Raw genomic sequence first — 20691 nt, forward strand, 5'->3', positions numbered from 1 at the left:
AACTCTATTTAAATGCTACATTACAGATCTCCAGTTATCCACAGACCCATTTGTTTGCTGATGTTCATGACAAACCAATTTGAGAACTGGTTGGTGAACACAGAGCATGTGGCATAAATGATACTCAAAGAGGACTGAGGATCCATTAGAAGGATCTTGTTGTTTAAAGAAAAAGTTAAAAAGGTTGAAGACAATACCCTTTGATTTAGAATTTATCATCCTGTTGATTTTTTTCATGTGGGCATATAGCAAAACATGTCTTACTGTTACTGATGAGCAACAATCTTCTTTATTCATTAATTTAAGTGGAAACCATTTGGGGCTAGGGTTGGTATGAATTATGTTTGGTTTAGTCAAATACATAGTAAAGCATACAGTAGGGCTTTCCTCATCAAAATAATAAAAGTCCCAGCTGACCTAGTGTCTCATTTTTAACAGATTATGTCTATGCTAGGTCAGTATTAGCAATTAATCATGGTTTGGACTGTTCTCTGACACTTTTAATTGCATGAAATTGGAGAAAAATTATCTATTTGAACAAAAGAGAATGTCACTCTCATGAAGTTGTAACCACCAGGAAGCAGATGAACTGTAAGGCCAAAAACCTATCTGTAAAGCCTTACTTAACCAAAAATTTATCAAAATGTTTTCCTCCCAACTTCAGGAGAAGTTGAATATCATAATACTGGAAAGAGTAGAAGGGTTACTGCTCCCTTCCCGTATATTATTTATATCCTTAAATATCTGAATGTTATCTTGTATAATAAAATGTAAAATGCATAGTTTGTGGGTAATTTAAGTAGGAATTCACAGTTTAACACACAGAGTTATCTTCTTTCAGACAACTGGACTATACTGAAACTCTTCCTCAGAGAAAACTGCTACCCTATGATGTTAAAAAGATGAAGAAACAAAATAAAGTGCAAGAATATCTCCAAGGAAGCTCCACAGTATACCCTGTAGCTAAAGCTGATGAAAACCCGTCTTTTCATTCTGTAGAGAGGGCTTTGCACATTTGGGAAAACTGCTGGGGTCAACAGCTCAGTGCTCCCTGAAAGGACAATTTCTAGGCAGGAAACATCCTAAAAGTAGCAGAATGGGAAGGAAAGCTCTGGTGTCACTGAACACTGTACTGCTATGGATGCTAAAAGGACAGGACAGGAGATTTATTTTTCCCGCAGTTGTTTCTGGGACTTGGTGTTGATATGCCTTCCTCAACAATTCATTGAACTATGTGGCTTTTAGAGTTCCTCTTCTTGCTCACTGAAAGTGTCTGTGGTGGGCACATATAATTACAATTAGAGTCGACAATTTGGTTTAACGAATGAATTTCACTCTTCCTTTGATATGTTCTAGTATTTTTATTTTTCTTTTAGAAAGAGAGCATGAAGGCTCCAGTGGGGATGAAAACCTAAAATTCTCCCTTTGATCCTAAATACGAACAGATTTCTACTCTGCATATAGAATGCATTTTAAAAACATCCTGTGACATTGGCTTTTGGAATCATACAAAGACTTTGTTGTAGGAGAGCACTACAACATAATTCATCCAATAACTTTCAAAAATCTAGCAGTTGCACAGTAAACTAATGAATGGCTCTTTGTCTGTGGCTATTTCACTTGTTTCCACTCTAAGGGTTATATTTTCTGGAGTATTGTGTCCGGTTCATCTCTTTCTGGTATCTTATATGGCCAGATGATTAAGCAATCAGTTGCTGTTACAAATACAACTCAGTACCCTTCCAGTGCTCTCTGACACGGTTATTCACTTTAGTGAAAGTCCACCTGGTGCTTTGCTAGGCTGTAAGAGAAAAATACTTGGAGACATCGCAAGAAATCTCCTGTTAAAGTGGACAGTGAACTATTCACATGTGGAAACTAGAGGGGATAGTTGAGTTTCTCATGTGAGACGCAGTTATCTTCAAAAAGATGCCAAAAACATACATGCCATAGCTGGCATGGCCTGCTACAGCAGGGGAATGTTAGTAGGTGTAAACACTATGCTGACCTTTCTGTTTGTATCAGAAATGTGTCTCAATGTGTGGTCAACTACAGATTATTCAGTAGTATTTAAAGTAGCACAAGTAATATATTCTGTTGACTATAATAGCTGAAAAAGACTTAGCTCTTCAAAAGAACTGGGAACATTGCAGTGAATGTATTCATTCTGTTGAATGTTCTGAGGTAAAACTAGGAGAAAGCATTTCTCCTGTGATAAAATAACAAAGGTGACTTTATATCACCAAGTTATTCCCATAAGTTCCCTCTGTCCTGGGAAATCCACTCTATGGACTGATACAGCATGAATGGCCTCTCTGAAAAGAATATGCAGATTTAGTACTCAATGGTAGCAAGCAATAACCATGTATAAATTGATTCAATCTGCAGAAGTAATGCCTAGCAACCAGTTGTGGCTAAACCCTCTGGATCATTTTCCCCTGTACTCCTGCCATGAACTTAAAGTGTTATTTCCTTGGACTAGGCTAGGAGTCATCTATAACAAACCAATGAGACAAATCCCAAGCCTTAGTAGTATTGCGCTGAAATTGCATGACTAGGCCATACTTAGTATTCAACATCATTCAAGAAAAGCTCCATAGCACTTTTATGTTGCACATCTTTCTTCCTAGTCAAGTTCAGAGACCATTAGTCAATCACAGGAAGCCACTGGGATATTATCTTGGGGAGATGCATACAAGGTGCTGCCCTTGACTGATAGTCAGTCCTGGCGGTCAAGTCAGCTGCACTGTCGCAGCAAGGCTGCATTGCTCAGATAAATTGGGCTCCTGGGGTCATTCAGACTTGTTTCACATGTTTCCGGGCAACTGGCAGATAAAGGTATATGCAGCCCCTGAAATATTCGTCATAGGATCATTTTCCCTGTGTTTCCACACACAGTGTGCTGCATAAGGGGAATATGATGCCTAACTGGAGCACTCAGCTGCTAATGTAAATATTAAACATCATAAAAATGATCTGCCAAATAATTCCACACATATCATCAAGGCTCCCAGACTTCCCTTTCCACTCAGCAGCCTGAGTATGACATTGTTGCCCATTCTTGCTCTCCTTTCTCACTAGGGCAGTTCCAAGAAGTACTTCTCACTTCTGGGAATTAGGTGCACATATCAAATAGTCCAAACACTTGGACTATTTGAGGTTTGGTTTGAGGTCCCCAAACACTTGGTTTGAGGATGAGACCCAGGCTCTCATGAGTCCTCTTACCTTCTAAAATGGTTCCAACCCATACAAAATTTACACTGGAGAAAGAACCTACTCTAAACAGTTTACAGAGTAGACAAGGGAGGCAAGCAAGCCTGCCATTGTGTTCATGAAGAGAAATCTAGGTGCAACCTCTGTAATCATGTGGTCCAGTGTAGTTCATTCAGGCACTTCTTGTCTGATCAGTTTGACCAATCTTAGCAAGAAGTTATGCAAAGACATGATTTTCTTTTTCTGATGATACAGCCTTTTCATTTCCAAATAGATGTTAAATAAACAAGTTTTAACTTTGGGTATACAAATGTCCGGCTATTGCTAGCACTTGCAGTATATCTCATCTTAATGAACTCACCATAGCCGTGCAGTTTGTAAATCAGTATAATATATTAATTACATTACAAAGGTACTTTGGTTGTGAGTATAAGCTGAGATTAGTAAATGTGACAAAAGAAAAAACTAAAAAAATATATATTTTAGAAATCAAACTTCTGGGCAGCAGTTTGTGTTATTTCAACAGTATAAGGAATCCGGTTAAAGTAACTAGAGCAGGTTGACTGTATTTTTCGAAACATGATTTTACTTCACCTACTGCTGGCAGCATTCATTTTTAAAATTTCTTCCTAAGATAAATAGTAGCTTTAGTGTACTTTACTGTGAGTCAGATCACCAAAAGCAAGAAAAAGTAGTGTCTCCTTATGGAGCTACATCCTCTAAAACAGAATTTCTCAAACTTCTCCAGAGTACAAATCTTTTTTGGCTTATTTGTCTTCATATGACTTCTTGCTGACCTAATAGCAGGTAGAACTTCAAGGTGAGATAGCAAGAATCATATTCACTTCTACATTTGCACTTACCACCTTCGAATTCTTTCATGACTGTGCTAAGGAGTGAAAAATTTGAGAAGCATTGTTTTAGATTATAAATACGTAGCCTCCAAAGTATCTGCCCTTGCTCACAATATTGTTCTTAAAAGAAAGAACATAGAATACAAAGAGCAAATACAGCACATACTATTGCCAGCTATAATTATTACATAACTGTTTTTCAGGTTGTCTAGCAAACTATAGGCTTTCTTTGAAGATCCTTTGGTATCTTTAATACAGATATAGACATATATGGAAGTTTCAACAAGGCTACAGAGCTGAAAAGATTCATCAGAACAAATTTCATTTTTGGCTAACAAAACAGTAATTTGTGTCTTTTTGCACATCTATTTCACTCAATATTTTTTTTACTTAGTACTTTTCCTTTACTCTCCCCAGCAGAATAGCTAAGTCCCCTTTGTTTGTACACCTCACAAAAAAATGTTTACTTATAGAAATCTTTTTCTATTTTAGAATTGCTTTAGTGATTCTTTGAGCAGGTTTTTATGCTTTTAAAATCTTTTGGTCATCATCTTCCAGTATTTTTACTGTATCATCAAATACTAGGAGGCAACCACATAAAATACCTTAGAATAATCCTGCTGTTCTGTACTGAGTTCTGCAAGCTCTGCTTTTACAGAGAATTATAATACATCCCTCAAGAGGGCAGGACTGGTTTAGGCTCCCAGAAATCATTGTAAAAAGAACCTGACTTCATAAACTTGAAAATAAATAACTGGTGGTTTGCTGAATAGTGCAGTTCTCTTTACTGTTCCATAAGCATTTACATGTAGAATCAGGTCTCTAATAAGTTCTATGACAGAGAACCATGTGCATGTGTTAAAATTTGTTAAATATTGGTAGATAGAAGTTGAATGCCTATTTCTAGTCATTCAAAGACAGGAAAATGAAAAGATGTATCTACAGCTGTTTGTTCAATGAGTAAAAATGGACAGTTTCCTTATTTATCATTAGGAAATATGGTTTCTACATATTGTGACTACTTTGTATATATATCCACTAAAAAAGGAGGTTTTTGTATTCACAAACAGCAAAAAGTCCTTTAAGTTTCAAACATCAACCCTTTGTAGTTTATAGTTTGATCAAATAATTCCTTCATTTCTCATTTATAGAAGAAAAGAAAGCAAAATACCTCAAAACTTAATCACAATGAGGTCTCATATCTGCACCAGGATTTTGCAATATGCATTTCCTTCATCTTGACTTCTGACCATACAGTAATCGCTCATATTCTTCACTGTATATATTGTACTTCAGATACACAAAATTCTGTGTAATAAAGTATATTTGAGTCCAGATATGCTAAGGAACGTACCAGCTCAATCTTACATTTTTTGAAAGAGATATTGAAATATCTGTTAACTTAAATCATTTGACTTCCAAGAGTGAGATATCTATTATTTCTATCAGTATAAGCAACAGGTTTGACATCGACTGTGTAAGAAAGTGTCAAAGTGAACTTTATATGAAAAGCTAAAGAAACTGATGGATAAAATGTGAGAGGTTTACTCACAAATTTGTGCATTTGTAAGAAAGAAAATATGGTAATTTTTCTGAATGACTTAAAATTACTTTTAAAAGCCTTGTGGAATCTGTCTTCGAAGGCAAGTTGAACAGTTTTGATAACTGTGGATTTTTTATTCAAATTTTGATCTTTTTAAATAGACTTGTAATAATACGAGCGGACTATCTTGTTGCTAGTAATTAGTTTTAACTTAATGCATTTTCCCTGTTTCTATTAGATACTATCTACCTGTCTCTTACAGAAATCACTGAAGTAATAGAATTTTAAACAATTTCACTCTCTGTGCAAGTGACTTAGAGTGAGAGAGTGCATGCATACATGTATGCATAGGGGGTAAATATGTTTCTGTGTGGATATGCCACAGCTGGGCAACCACATAAGATGCTGCAGTTTACTCGTAAAGAAAGTAATTTACATACTTTTTGAAGAGTTAATCCAGTTAACCTACAATCCCTTTTTACTTTACAATTTTCTTTATTTCATAAGATTCTTGAGCAATCAGTCCCCTAACTCATTACAATTGTCCTCTTGTTTTTGCGTTTAAATTCCATGCTTGCCGGCTGCTTACAAAAGCCAGACTTGTTGCACATTAACAGTGAAACTAAAAATAAAGAAACGTAGCATGGTTTCCCTGGGTCAGGTATAGAACAGATCCCAGAGCCAGCATCTAAAACCTTTAGAGGCTTCCATGAAGACCTAGTGGATCCATTTGAAACCAGCCCTAAATATTACAGATTTCTCCAAGTTGGATATGTATGTTGCCATGACTCAAAGCAAATTCTACCAAAACAAGTCTGCATTGTAATAGAGATTTGTTTAACCTCTGCTATTACCTTAGATTTGTCTTTCGACTACTTATTTCAATATTAGCCAGTTCTGGTGTTTAGTTATTACAGAATCATAGGATCACAAAATGGCTGGGGTTAGAAGGGACTTCTGGAGGTCATCTTGTCCAATCCCCTTTTCAAGCGGGGTCACCTAGAGCTGCTTGCCCAGGACTATGTCTAAACAGCTTTTGAATATCTCCAAGGATGGAGACTCCACAACCTTTCTGGGGAACCTGTGCCAGGGCTCAGTCACCCTCACAGTGGAAAAGTGTTTCCTGATGTTCAGACAGAGCCTCCTGTGTTTCAGTGTGTGCCCATTGCCTCTGGTCCTGTCACTGGACACCACTGAAATGAGCCTGGCTCCATCCTCTTTGCACCTTCCCTTCAGGTATTTATACACATTGATAGGATCACCTCTGACCCTTCTCTTCTCCAGGCTGAACAGTCCCAGCTCTCTCAGCCTTTCCTCATGAGAGAGATGCTTCAGTCCCTTGATCAGCTTCATGACCCTTTGCTGGACTGTCTCCAGTAGCTCCATATCGCTTTTGTACTGGGAAACTCAGAACTGGACACAGCACTCCAGGTGTGGCCTTACCAGTGCCGGGTAGAGGTGAAAGATCATCTCCCTCAACCTGTTGGCAGCACTCCTAATGCAGCCCAGGATACTGGTGGCCTCATTTGCTGCAAGGATACACTATTGGCTCATCTTCAACTTGGTGTCCACCAGGACCCCCAGGTCCTTTTCTGCAAAGCTGCTTTCCAGCTGGGTGGATGCAGCATATATTGACGCTTGGGGTTATTCCTCCCCAGGTGAAGGTATTTGCATTTCCCCTTATTGAACTTCATAAGGTTCCTGTCAGCCCATTTCTCCAGCCTGTTGAGGCCCCTCCGGATGGCAGCATGACCCTCTGGTGTATCAGCCACTCCTCACAGTTTTGTGCCATCAGCAAACTTGCTGAGGGTACACTCTGCCTCATCATCCAGATCATTAATGAAGATGTTAAACAGGATCAGACCCTATATTGACCCCTTGGGCACACTGCTATGGCCTTCAACTAGGCTTTGTGCTGCTGATCACCACCATCATGGGCCTGGTTGGTCAGCCAGTTTCCAGTCCACCTCATTGTCTGCTCATTCACATTTTTTTACTGGTTAAGGAAATTACAGATTATCATCATTTTCTCCTTGGGCCACTCTTTAAGTTTCTCATTCTGCTTTTTTGCCAGTAACTCTAAATAACCTGGCACAGATTTTCGCATCTCATAAGAAGTTTCAAATGTAATTTGGTGCTTCGCAGAGACTTTACAAGGAAAGCTTATAGTAACTAAACATTGCAGGAATCTATTATTTGTGGAGTAGCTTGTAATAAATCACCAAGGGAAATTCCTGTATAACCTTTATTTTGTTGGGTTTGGTTGGTTTTAAAAGAGACATTCAATGCTTCAGGAAAGAGCCACAGAACTTCTTTTGGATGCAAGGTCTTCCATTTATATAACCTTTACACATTTTCACATTTCTTATAAAAATTCCTGGTTTTCTCCTTACATACTTCATTTCCCCATTAAGGAGATCCCCATTAAAAATTTACATGTATTACATTCGCCTCAAGGCCTATTGCCTCCTATTTTTCTCTCTCATTGTAGGTGATCAATCTTATTTTTCACAACAAAATTTTCCTGTCTTGGGAGGTTTGCCTAATGGGAACACGATTTTCATCAGGACTATCTGTCTATCGGAAGACCTAGCCAGTCAGTGTTTAGATATCATTAAAAGGGTTCTGACCCAGCCAGACTGATAATAACAATTTCATTGAATTACATACAGAAGAACTGCTAAAGTATAATCTGTTTAATGGTAGACTACTTAAAAAACAAACATTTGCTGGGTAAATATGCTTAAACATGGTTGAATTTTCAGCATCTCTGATAATACTTTATTTACAGATTGTTGGTTTTATTATAATAATATTGGTATGCTATTAATGTTTAATGAAGTGTATCACCTCAGGTGCCATAGATTTTATTTCACTGTCACTCCTGAGATGTTAAAAGCTTGCAAACAGATTAATTTTCAAAACTGAGCAAGATCTACCATATTTCTAGAATTTTAACAGATTGTGCACTTCTATGTGCATTGTTACCAATATTACTGTACTGTCAGCAAATGAGAACATACTTTCAGAATTGTTTTGTGGGTCAGATCGCATGGTCTAGATTACACTTCAGCCTTGCTACTAGCACTCCTTTATATGAAAACTCCTTCGTATGGGAGAAATCCTGTCAGGACCTTTTTCGCCTTCTTTCCTCCTCTGTACTTTGCTAATGTGGTGGAATGTTTTCAGTAAATCAGAGTGATCCTTGCAAACTCAGCAAATGGAAGAAATATAATGGTTACACTAGACAGGGTTTGGAGTAGTCAAAGTAGGTTTCCTTTAAGTATCTTGCTTTCAGCACTAGATATCAACATCTGAGTACATTAACTGAAATATTTAATTACATTTAGTGTAGTTGGTTATCATATCTATCTACTGATCTATAAAACTTTTAACAATTAATGCTAATTGCCTACTCAGTTATATCTGCAGTCCCTTAAGTTCATGAGTATTTACTCACGATTTATATTGTGCAACTGTAAAAGATAACTGGGAAGAATAGCAGCAGCCTGGTTATAGAGGGACAGTTTTAAACTGTGATTTTACAGCTCCAGGTTTTGAAGTCAACACATTCTGACTGTTCAGGTTAAAATGGCTGATCTTGCTTATAGAGCACTAGACTTTTCCAGGATGTTAGTTGGTTATGATTCTTACTGTCCTGACTCAGTTAAGGCTAGAAAGGAACAGCATTTTTGGTGGTGGGTTGTTTTTTTTTTTATTTGATACATTTCCTACTTCCAAACTTTCTCTTCGTTATTTTATTTATAGCTTTTTCTACACTGACCCAATCCTGAAACAATAAAATCAGTTCCATGAGTAGGCTACAGGGCTCAAACTGTACCTTGGTTTTCCTCTTGTGCAAACCTTTTGAGGCCTGGGCACTATGTATGTGGCTCAGGAGAAGCTTAATGCAGAGTGTTTGTATAGAAGTGTTTATCATTAATTTCAGAAGACCAGATCCTATCAGCTTTCCAGAAAAAAAGTAAAGGCCAGTGGATTTCTCTCTTGTTTGGTTTTTTTTTTTTCCTCCTGAAAATGAGAAAAACAGTGCAGAACATTAATTTTAGGTAAAAAAGCGGTGTAAGTGATAAAAATCTCCTAGAAAAGACCAGCCTGTTTTTAAGAAATCATCTTCTCTTGAAGTACTTTAGCCTCTTTCACATTTCTGGTTTTGGACAGTATCTTCAAACTGGGACAAATTTTGTGAAATGATTTGTCTATGGATAGTTGTCTATTGAAGCATAGGTCTAAGACCAAATTCCTTTCATCTATGTGTTATACAGGCTATAAAAGCATGATACAAAGCATCTCAGACAGCAAATATAATCATGTTTATCTGATTGAAAATAGCACATATATTAGACTTACTACCTTGTTAGCACAATGAATTCCGTGGTAAATCCTTATGGTACTTATTCCAGGAAGACCAAATGGATGCTTCTGACAAAGAAAGTGTCTCTTCTTTGTCAGTAGGGATGGCAGAGTATTCATAAACACAGCATGAAGTTTAGACTTCTCTGGTTAAGTTGAGTGTTATGCTGCAAAATGCAAAATAGGCAAAAGGATTCTGAGTGGATCTGTAAATATATCCTCTTTCATTAGACTGATGTATTAAAATACCATGTGGTTAGCTGTGTGATGTTCTTGCTTGCTAGTGTATGCAGAAATATTTTTGAACTCACTCTTCCGAAAGAGAAAGACAGAGAAAAGAAGGATTTCATAACAGAAAAGAAAGAACTTGGTATGATAGTATCAATAATTTCTGCATTAATAATTAGTGTGTTGCCATAGTTTTGGAACATTTCTCATTTCCAAGAAATATATGTATAATTATATCACTGAAGTGCATTGTCAAATTTTAGCACGTTGACATGATAGCCAAGATATTGAACAAAACTAATTTTCTCTTTCTCAATTTTTAAGATCCAGATTTTAAGGACCTTGGTGTTTTGAAACCATTGCCAGGTTGGTATGTTGTTTTTTTTTTTTTTTTAACTTGGAGGCCTTTGTACTCTGCTGTAGAAAATATTGTTGTTTGCTGTTCAGGTTTCATTTTTTCTGGTATTTTGTTATTCAGTTTGTGAGTTTGAGATGGGAGGACCTGAAGGAATTGTGGAATCTGTACAAATTGTCAAAGAAGGAAAAGCTTCTGAAACTGAAGCAGTAGACTGTAAATGGTACATCCGAGCACCACCCCGATCCAAGGTCAGTCCTTCATCCACTTGCTGATTTGCCATTTAATTTAAGAAATTGACTTTTCTAATATGTTGTGCATTTCTTAGTACAGTCAGATCTTGTTTAATAACTTTACAGCTTGAACTTGTAAACTATTTTTTTCCTTCTGCCATGGAAGGGTAATTTGTCACCTCAGCCAAAATAACCTTCTTTCTCTATAAATAATGATGTGGGCAGTGTTAATGTGCTTTTTGTGCCATAAGTAATTTTCTTAAATTCATCTTTAATTTTGCTCATATTGTTAAATTATCAATGTGTTTTCTTAAGCTGGACATAATCTTATCACTTTAATTTGCAATATATTTCAAATACCTAATATAGAGACTACTAAGAACACCGCTGGCTCCCTAAGGTCATAATTGTTTCTCATCTGGGAACTGTGAAAATGGAGCCCAGGAAAATTCACATTCCTCTGTATGAGACCTTTAGTTCCTTTGGTTTAGAGCCACAGACAAAAAGAGATAGTGTTCTCATTTCTCTCCCACCACAATCAGCAAGCCATGCCTTTGTAACAAACAGGAGAGGGCTGCAATGAATTTAACAATTTTTTTCTTGGATTCTGTTTGAGTTCCTCTCTTATCCATGGCTTATCAGTTATTATATGGATTAATTGTTGCTGGCTACACTACTGTTTCTCCTCTCTTTACAATTGGAACAGCTTTGTGCCTCCCACCTACTTTCATTCACCGTGTTAAAGACAACTCCACATTATATTTTTTCTAGCTGACTTTTATTGGACAGGAAAGGTTTTACAAGATAGAATTTATATATCCACTAATCTCTGCCATCTTTAAACAGATAAGGGTTTTTTTGTATAATCTCAGAGCAGACTGTACTGGATATATCTAACTGTTCCAGCATTTGGTATTGAATAAGCAGGAGGAAGGATTTCCAGAAGAGAAAAAGTCATTAGTATCAGCATTTTTCTATTGTGAAAGTTTAGGAGAGGAGTTGAATAGCTGTCTTATAAAGACTACAGATAAATTATTTCTAGAATATACTTTAATCTCATATTTTTTTTTACTTTTGGATAAATTCAATATTCATAGAGGTTTTTCAATTAAGTAGATGAGCTTCCCACTTTGCTACAGTAAGTAGCTATAGACATGAAATGACTGGACTGATGAATGATTATTGCATATGTTATACACTTAGGTATTAGTAGAAAGAAAACAGGTAAACACAAAATTAGCATTGTGCTTATTAAAATCAGCACAACTAAATAAACCAATAAAATTGTCCTATAATCTTAATTTTAGTTTATGCTTGGTTGGTCAGGTAATGTCATTGTGATATTCTTGCTTGACCTAAATCTAAAGTTCTATATGATTCAAAGTCCTGCTAGAAATCACATACTTACTTACCTGTAGGATTTATCCGCACTTCAGTCCTGATGTAAAAATACAAATTGTGTAGCTACGTAACCATAAACACAGTGTGTAACAGAAGAATGCCACACTACCACTGTTAATAGAGGATTAAAAATTGTTTAGTTCTTCCTGAAATTCTATACCTGCATTTAGTTGTGTTGCATTTCAAAAAGTGTGCACCAGCTGAAGAGCATCTGGAAGGGAGAGAGATGAGACAGTTCTAGAAAACCTGAGGAAACATTGAAGATTTTGTGAAGCAGCATGATACCAGATAATAAAAGGCTTTTACACCAAGGAAGGAATGCTCTGATGTCCATGTCTATAGGATAAGTCATGGTCCTGCACTCCGAAAGAGAGATTCAGGTTAGATACTGAGGAAGAAAATGTCAAACAGCAAGGAGGGGATTATGAATGACTGGTTAAGGAAGTTTGTTCAGCCAGCATTGCTAGAGGTCTTAAAGTGCCGGTTAGGTAATGACCCATGAAAAATGAGAGAAACATTACTAATCCTACCTTTAGGCATAGGGGTGGGTTGGGTCATCTCTTGACGAATCTTGCTGCTCCCATCTTACAGAATTCTCTGGGTGGAGGGATAGGGCAATACAAAAGCATACAAATCAGTGTTTCCTAACATGTGGAGTTGAAAGCTTTTTGAGCAAGCTAGGAAAAAAAACAGTTTTCAAGCCTAGATTCATTTTAGAAGGGTAAGTCCAATTTAGCACTTGAATTTTCTTAGTGTGGTTTTCACATATACATATACACAAATATATATGTGTATGTATACACACATGCACACACACATATGGTTATGGTATCACCGTACTGGGACAGGTTGAAAAATTTTCAGATATTAAGGAAGGAATTAGTGGATAAAATTGTAAAAAACCTTGTATGAAGTAAGATTTATGGTAAGATTGTTTATGGGCCTGATTCAATTGAACTGGATTCTATTGTCCATATTTTACAGTCAGCTTCCTTTGTGCTTATCTAACCTTGAACTAATGACATATTCAGTACAATAATTCAGTGACATCATTCTAATTTATGGCAGCTTGCACCTATGAAAACAGGCTCTACTGCTAAGAACAGTAAGAACTCAGCAGACGTCTTTAAATCCACATGTTCCTGTACTCTGGACTGCACAGTTTGTTACTGGGAACTATGCCTAAAAGGCCAGAGTTTCTCAGACAGAGTTTGGGTTGGATCTTTACATCTTCAGTTTCTTAATTAAACCGTGCCAGAATGTGGGCTGCTTGCAATTTCATTTGGCTTAAGCTCATCCAATCTACACTGTCTGCAGAAACAAGATGCAAGTCCTTTCTTTGGTTTGCAATTCCAGATTCAAGCCAAGTCTGAGCTCGACATATGAGCAATGAGATCAGTCAGGGAGTATGAACTTGAGATCTCTAAGCCTGAGCTTAAAAACTGACAGTCTGGGTGTAATGCTGCTGCTATCCTCAGCAAGCTGGAATGGGACAGACAACAGCAAGTTTCTTGCACATACTTAAAATAGAGCTGATTACCTTATAACACAAAAAATAAAATGCTGAAAATGCATGCAGAACTGAAAACTTATTGAAGTGCAGAAGACAGCAGAAGGCAGTTTAAACATGACTTCAATCTATATGCAGACCTGGAGCCTTATATTTGACAGTGACTGGTTGCAAAGTGTGTGTTTCTTGTAATCATTCGAAGTCAGTTCCTGCGGAGTAAGACAGCTGTGAATCTGGAGTTCAGAAATACTGGGGGTTCTACACTTCGTGTAGAAGTTGACTTCAATCAGAGCAAGAATGGAAAATGAAGAAAAGAGCTGCTGACTGAATGTGCCAGCCCACCCAGAACAGTAAAGAGGAACCTCCCCATCCCAAAATTCTTCACTGTAGAACAAAACCCAAAGGAGGACGTGGATAAGCTTAATTGCACCGGGATTTGAAAAACTTCAGTGATATCATTGGCTACAGCAGTGGATAAGCAAATAATCTCTATTTATGAATAGAAAATAAGAAAATGAAAAGAATGATAGTATTTTCTCACTTTCTGTTAAGGGTGAAATGTTGGAGGATAATATCAACCACAAGCATTTTTCTATATTAGATGTGTCATCAGAGTTTGACAAGGCCCCCCGGAAGACAGAAGATATGTTTCTGCTCAGGTAGCTTTGGTGGGTAACTTCCCCAGCAAAGTATCATTGTGTCGTGCTTGTTCCTTGACAGGTTTTGCAGAAAAAAAAAAAAGACAGCAGAATTTGACAGCAAAAGTAACAAAACATTTACAAATATTATGTTCTGATGCTGGGAAAAACCAGTAAGCAGTGCTTATAATCAGAAGCTCTGGGCATCTCAGGAAAGAGCATCCAAACTACAGATAGGCAGAATGAATTTGAATCTGGTCCAGTGGAAGTAATCTATTAAGGAGGAATGAGCAAGATGTACATTTAGACTGAGCAAATAGTGAGGCTACCCTCTGTATGTACACCACGAGAAATAAAATGAAGTTGTAAGCTAGTTAGGCAAAGTGATGCCTAATCCTCCTGCCCCACGAGCATGCTCCTGGGCAAAGAAGATATCTTTACAGGTTATAGGATGCAAGACTTAACAAAAAGCTTAAGAAACTGAAAGGATTAATTAATGAGTATCTAGTTTTGACATATTATTGCAGTACCCTTAAACCTGAGCTGCCTACGAGCGGTGATGTTTGTTTCAAGCAGAGCTGTTGGGGAGCAGTGGGAGGGGGATGTACAGCACATAGGAAGGGGCCAGGGCGAGGGTGGCCACAGGGCCAGGACATGGCTGACGAGGAGAGATGGGCAGGCCCAGCTATGGCGGCCGGGGTGTGGTGGTGGCTGGGCTCGCCTGTTGGCAATGGGGCCAGTCCCAGCTCAAGTCAGGCAGCAGCTTGGCAATTTACGAGGCTGGGGCAGTGAGGCGCGAGGCCAGGCGTGGGCCAAAAGCCCGAGTGGGACCAGGACATTTGCATATTTACAAAGGATAGGTATTGCTACCTGGTAGAGGCTCTAAATCACTTGTCACTGTTTTCATGATGGACTTTGTATCCACGTACCTGACCAAATAGAGAGATGATGCCTTCGGTTCCAGGTGCCTGACTTCCAATTGAATGTAGTCTGGAGAGAGGCTGGGTTGTTGCGCACGTATTTCCTAGACAGTTAAGAGGAAACATGAGTGAAGCAAATTGCAGAACTACAAGTCTGTATAAACCAATCTGACTAAACCAAAACATTTTCTGTTCTCACATGTGAAGTGGAAACTTATGCTCTCAGATGAGACCTGCAAGAAAAAGAGTTTAAGCTGTCAGCACTGGCAGACTAGCATATCCCTAATTTTTGGAGGCTTCTTAATCAGGCGTAGAAGAGAAGCTTTAAGTAATACACTAAAATTTTAATAGGAGCCATTTATGTGGTGATTCCTGAAATGTTACAGAAAAATGAAATTTAGAGACTGAAAAACCTAATAGCCAGAGACACTTTTACAGGCTTCAAATGAGCTCCATCTCTGAAGAAGCTCTGAAGCTTGCTAACATAGAGATAATGCAAATAATATTATGAATGGAAAAAACCCAACCCATTTACATGGCATCCCTGGAACGAGGTGAACAAATTACATTTAAACAAGTAGAAAATACTATTTACCTATGTTAAACTATTAAAATCACTTCTTTGAAACAGTTGTGTTAGATGAAGATACAAGACAAGCGTGTGTGTAGTATCGTGTATGTAGAATCTCTTCTAGCAGGCGTGGTAATACACATACCAGAGTAGCACTGACAAAAAAACACTTTTAAGTTAGCATGAATCTATTCCATTCAAGCATAGAAATATAACCAACCTCAGCATTCTCAAATGAAATAATTGTTAGGAAATGTCATTTAAAAAAGCTACTGATGAAAGTAATAAAACATCTGCCAAAAAGAACAGCAGAATCAGGATGTGATCTACAGTTTTCAGTGTTAAAAAACAGAACAGCACCAAGGAGCTGTAAAGGTTGTCACTTGTGAGCATTTTGCCACTGTATGAGAGAAAAATGAGGGTGACTTGTCAGTTAGAGTAAATGTCAGTTATTGGGGACTCACAGAAGTCTGAAGAAACAAGTAAGAGAAAGCAAAGAAATCCAAAGAGCTTCACTTGTCCAGGAAAATGGTATTTTGATGTCTGAGCCTGGCTGCGAATCATAAGGTGTTAGAAGAAGTACCATATAAGGTTGTCACCTTTGACAGACGGTATTCTCCAAGCCCCAGCAGAGAGGAAAATACGAGGTATGGAGTTCTCTATTTGCATAGCATGGTCTCAGACTAGTAACAGCAGCCCCAAAAATGTCAAAGAAACCCAAACAAAAAAACCTCAAACAGAACATGTACTGTTAACACTTTTGGGCTGAAGTAATGTTGATTTTAAAAAAAAAAAGTTTAGGATCCAAGCAACAGGACAGGCTACTTCAGAAGACAAATTCAAGTGTTGTTAGTAATATGCTTTTTAGGCGTCTATACTTGTCATCGTCTTGCCTTGAAGGAGATTAATTAGCATTGCACAATCTGCTTTAAAAAACTGGGCTTCCCAGGCCTAAACACTGGAGGTATCATCTTGAAAGTCCTTTGTTAATCACATAGAGCTGAACAAGATGCAGAATAAAGCAGACACTGTAACTGATCACTGGGCAATGGGGAAAGACATAGGACCATTTAACCCAGTCCTGTGCTTACAAGAGAACTGACTGAACCTAGAAGCTGAATATGCGAAATCTGGACGTTAGGCCCAGATGAAGAAGAGGGTTTTGTCTTACATCTAAATTACTTTCGGCAGTTGAATGATGGCTTTTTGTTTGTTTGTTCTGGTTTTAAGGGGCTGAATGTCTGTGCACATATATTAAGTCTGATACGCTGGGATATGGTTTGAAGCTTTTCCTGACTGGCCTGATCAATCATGCTGTCAGCCCTAACATTTAGTGATTGATTAAAAAGCAGAACTCATCAAAAGTGATTCACCATGAAGAGATTATAATCTGACCGTTTTACTGAGGTGATATATTATTCATAGTTTACAATTATTCTTTTTTTTTCTAATATATGCAGTCAGAGATTTCTGTTGTTTTCAAGTTTAAATAAAAAAATAGTAAAACTTATCCAGCATTTCCTTTTTCATTATTATGATGACAATACAAACCTTAAAAGTGACAGGACAATTATTTAAAATATAATGTGACCGAGTGTAAATTATATATGCCACAGTTGCAGTGAGGTTTTATCAGTTTTGCTGCTAATGGCATTGGCATTTGCAGTGACATCTCGAAACTCAGTAAAAGCTAATACTTGTGTGCTAGCAGCCTGTTCTTCTAAGTAATGTGGAACTAATGAATTGAGGAAAGTGTCTTATTAAAACTTTACAACAAAAATGTGAAAGAAGAAGATATGGCAGTTATGCTGCTTCTTTCAAATAAGATGTTCTCTTCAACAAGAATGTCCCGATTATGCTAATATAACGTGTCAGTATCTACGGAAATCTTAGCATTCCAAAAGCTCCCATTGGCATCAATAAAAAAATGCTTAATGAAGGCAGATGGTGGCATTTGAGTTTGTGACCTCTTTTTTGTTCATTTGTTTTCTTTTGGGGGAGCAAAGTTTCTCATCCACTGCTGGTAGAAGTAATGACTAAGATCTCAGTAAATGAAATAACCAGAAATATTGATAATTTTTCTCTCACTTTCTGCTTAATTTCTTTTAGTGAGATCCACACACCGGTGAAAATAACGAGAATATTGCCACTGATTTCAGAAAACTATGTATAAGGAACATTTTGCATTAGATAACAGTTTGTCGTATAATCAGTTTTATTCTTTCCCTGGGGAACTCAATTTATTAGTCATTTTCTTCTGCCAGTGTGGGTCTTACAGCCAATGACAGGAACAATGGCAAATATATAGTAACAAACCCATAAAAATTGGCAGAGGCGTGCAGATGCAATTAAATTATTCCAGTTCTTTAAAATAAAATCTGATCCAATATCAGGTTGTCAGTTTGTGTAATCAGTTTCCAGTTTTTAAAAATGCACTGCAGTCTTAATTCATAGGTCTGATCCAAATAAGTAAATGGAAAGATACCCACTGATTTCAGTGAGCTTTGTATCAAGTCCTCATTACCTTATATAAAGTTCTGGGAATAGTCATCTCCAAAGGGGACTATGCAAATGAAACTCCAACTCACCTCAGAATATCAGGAATTTATTTCCTCTAATTTATGTAACTTCATGCCATTGGAGAAGGTGCCATCTTTCTTCTGAAGGATGGACATAGATTTTTAAGTCAAATATTTCTTTCTAGTGGTTCCAGTACCTATAAAGTTATGATCTTAGCTGAATTTATCACACACAGGAATGAACTGGTATGACCGAAGCAGAATTCAGGCTTGGGAAGAACTGAAAGTGTTGGCTTCTTCACTGAAAGACTCAAAGTGAAATGCTAAGTTATTGTTCTCTTGACTCCTTCTCAGCATTTATAACTGCTACTCTAAGAAATATTTTACTATTTTATAAGGCTAGCGTGCCACCAGAAACTAGAGAACGTCAAATGATAAGCCCATAGAAATAAGACTTTGGCTGTTCTGTTATATGAACAATCTGTTTGAACAGATCAGGAATAATTGATGAATGTTGGAAATTGCTGTGAAAGCTGGTATTTTATAACCACAGGGAGGATTAGCACACATTTCTTGTAAGAATGAAAACTGATATAAATTACATCTCAATACTGAAATGGGATACCCTATACAAGATATATGTGTGCTTATATATATTTATACACACATACGTATGTACATATAAATGTATACATATGAGACGGCAGTGGAGAAATAGAGAATGAGTGAGCAGGTGCAAGAGGTCTTTCCCCCATTAGGTAAAGTATAGTTTTACTATTGTTCTGCAGTCAGACGAAGATAATTTTTTCTGGAGTAGGTAAGAGCTTTCCTGAGGAGTGTAATAGGATAAAAATGTGATATATGTACATTGCATTATATCTGCATGGTCTATCATATCTATATATGGTATATTGTAACATATAGATGGTATACATATGATAGGCCTATATGGCATAAAAGAGAATAATATGTTGGAAGCCTTCGGTGCTTTCCTATGAGACATTTACCTGACATGCTTTGCTTTCTGGAAAACAGCCATGGGTATACAATATTGCATATAATCAGCTGCAGGAGGTTTTTATTGCATTACCTGTGACAAAGCTGGCAAGCACTGAAAGACCCATCTGAAGCAGACTGCTTGTGTTAGTGGAGGAAAGACAAGTGAGGTGCATATTTAACTCCCCGTTCTAAGTGAAATGTTATGCAGAGATGAACTATGGACTATCTCAGCAGCTTCACAGGAGAGGCTGGGTGCCAGGATTTCACAGGGCCTGTTATGCTCTGGTTTGGGCAGGAGCAATTGGTCTCTAGGACACAGAGGCAGCTCTCTGGTGTGTCCCAGCTATGGCCAGTTGCTGAGTGTGGGTATCGTGGCTCTGCCTCTTCCCATACCTCCCTTTCTCATGTGTAATCTTGCTCCAGCAGGACAATAGCGTGCCTGTGCCAGCTGGACCCCAGGAGCTGCTCATACAAGAAGGTCCATGAGAACGAGGAGTAAGAGCTCATCTCACACTGCCCACCCCAGTTCTGCATGGCTGCATTTGGTCACTGACTAGTCCAAAATTCTTGTCTGCGGTTCTCTCACTGCCTTTTGCTGCTCATTTTTGCTTGGTTCCAGTTAATTTCTGCACATTTTCATACACTTCCTATCAGAGGTGTAACACTTTCTAGGAAGTAGCTGGCAGTGAAGGTCAGCCATCTGCCTGGTGGCCATGGAAGTGGCTGATGGTATATAAACAGAAAAGAGCAGGAGCCACACTGAAGATGAAGTTTGCCTGAGGGGCTAAAGTAGTCAGGTATCAGCAAGACAGAAGTGCTCTAAACAGCTGAAGAACACCAAGAACAAGGATTTGGAGCACGAGAAAGAGTAAAGGGTCAGGTGCCTGAGCACCTGGGGAAGGGAGGAAGAGAGTAGAGGATGAGAGAAAGACTTGTAAAGGGACATAGCCAGTGCAGAGGAACTTCAGAAATGCATTTTCTGCACTCAACAAATCTTTAGAATTCAAACCAAGCCTTTAAGTATGACTTCACCAAGGAAGTAGGCGACCTGTTTAAACAGGAATGGAAACTGCATGTTCCCCAGTAGGAGAGGAAATGGCAAGACATTTCAAGACAACACATTTATAAAAAGTGGTGGATACTGTGAGAAAATTTTAGCAATGCCGAGTGACTGAACTCTAGTAATTTTTCATTCCACTGCAGGGGTGGAGCAACCAGTAAATGAAATTAAAAACACTAGAAAAAGTATTCCTTGATATAAGACATTGCCATCTGAATGTTACTTTGTGTATTGCTGTTAACTGTTCCATTTTGTAGAGATCAATACAAAGAGCTT

General features: G+C 37.8%; 1 protein-coding gene across 1 annotated transcript in view; it reads left to right on the forward strand.

Moving 5' to 3' along the window:
- The window catches only part of NETO1 (neuropilin and tolloid like 1), a 68214-nt gene that overhangs the window by 27699 nt on the left and 19824 nt on the right, over positions 1-20691 (forward strand). The window contains exons 5-6 of the mRNA XM_075495672.1: positions 10534-10575; positions 10688-10815. Coding sequence (XP_075351787.1) covers positions 10534-10575; positions 10688-10815 — 170 coding nt within the window. The remainder of the gene's footprint in view (positions 1-10533; positions 10576-10687; positions 10816-20691) is intronic.

This window comes from Mycteria americana, chromosome 2 (genome assembly GCF_035582795.1).
Source record: "Mycteria americana isolate JAX WOST 10 ecotype Jacksonville Zoo and Gardens chromosome 2, USCA_MyAme_1.0, whole genome shotgun sequence".
NCBI classification, from domain to species: Eukaryota; Metazoa; Chordata; class Aves; order Ciconiiformes; family Ciconiidae; genus Mycteria; species Mycteria americana.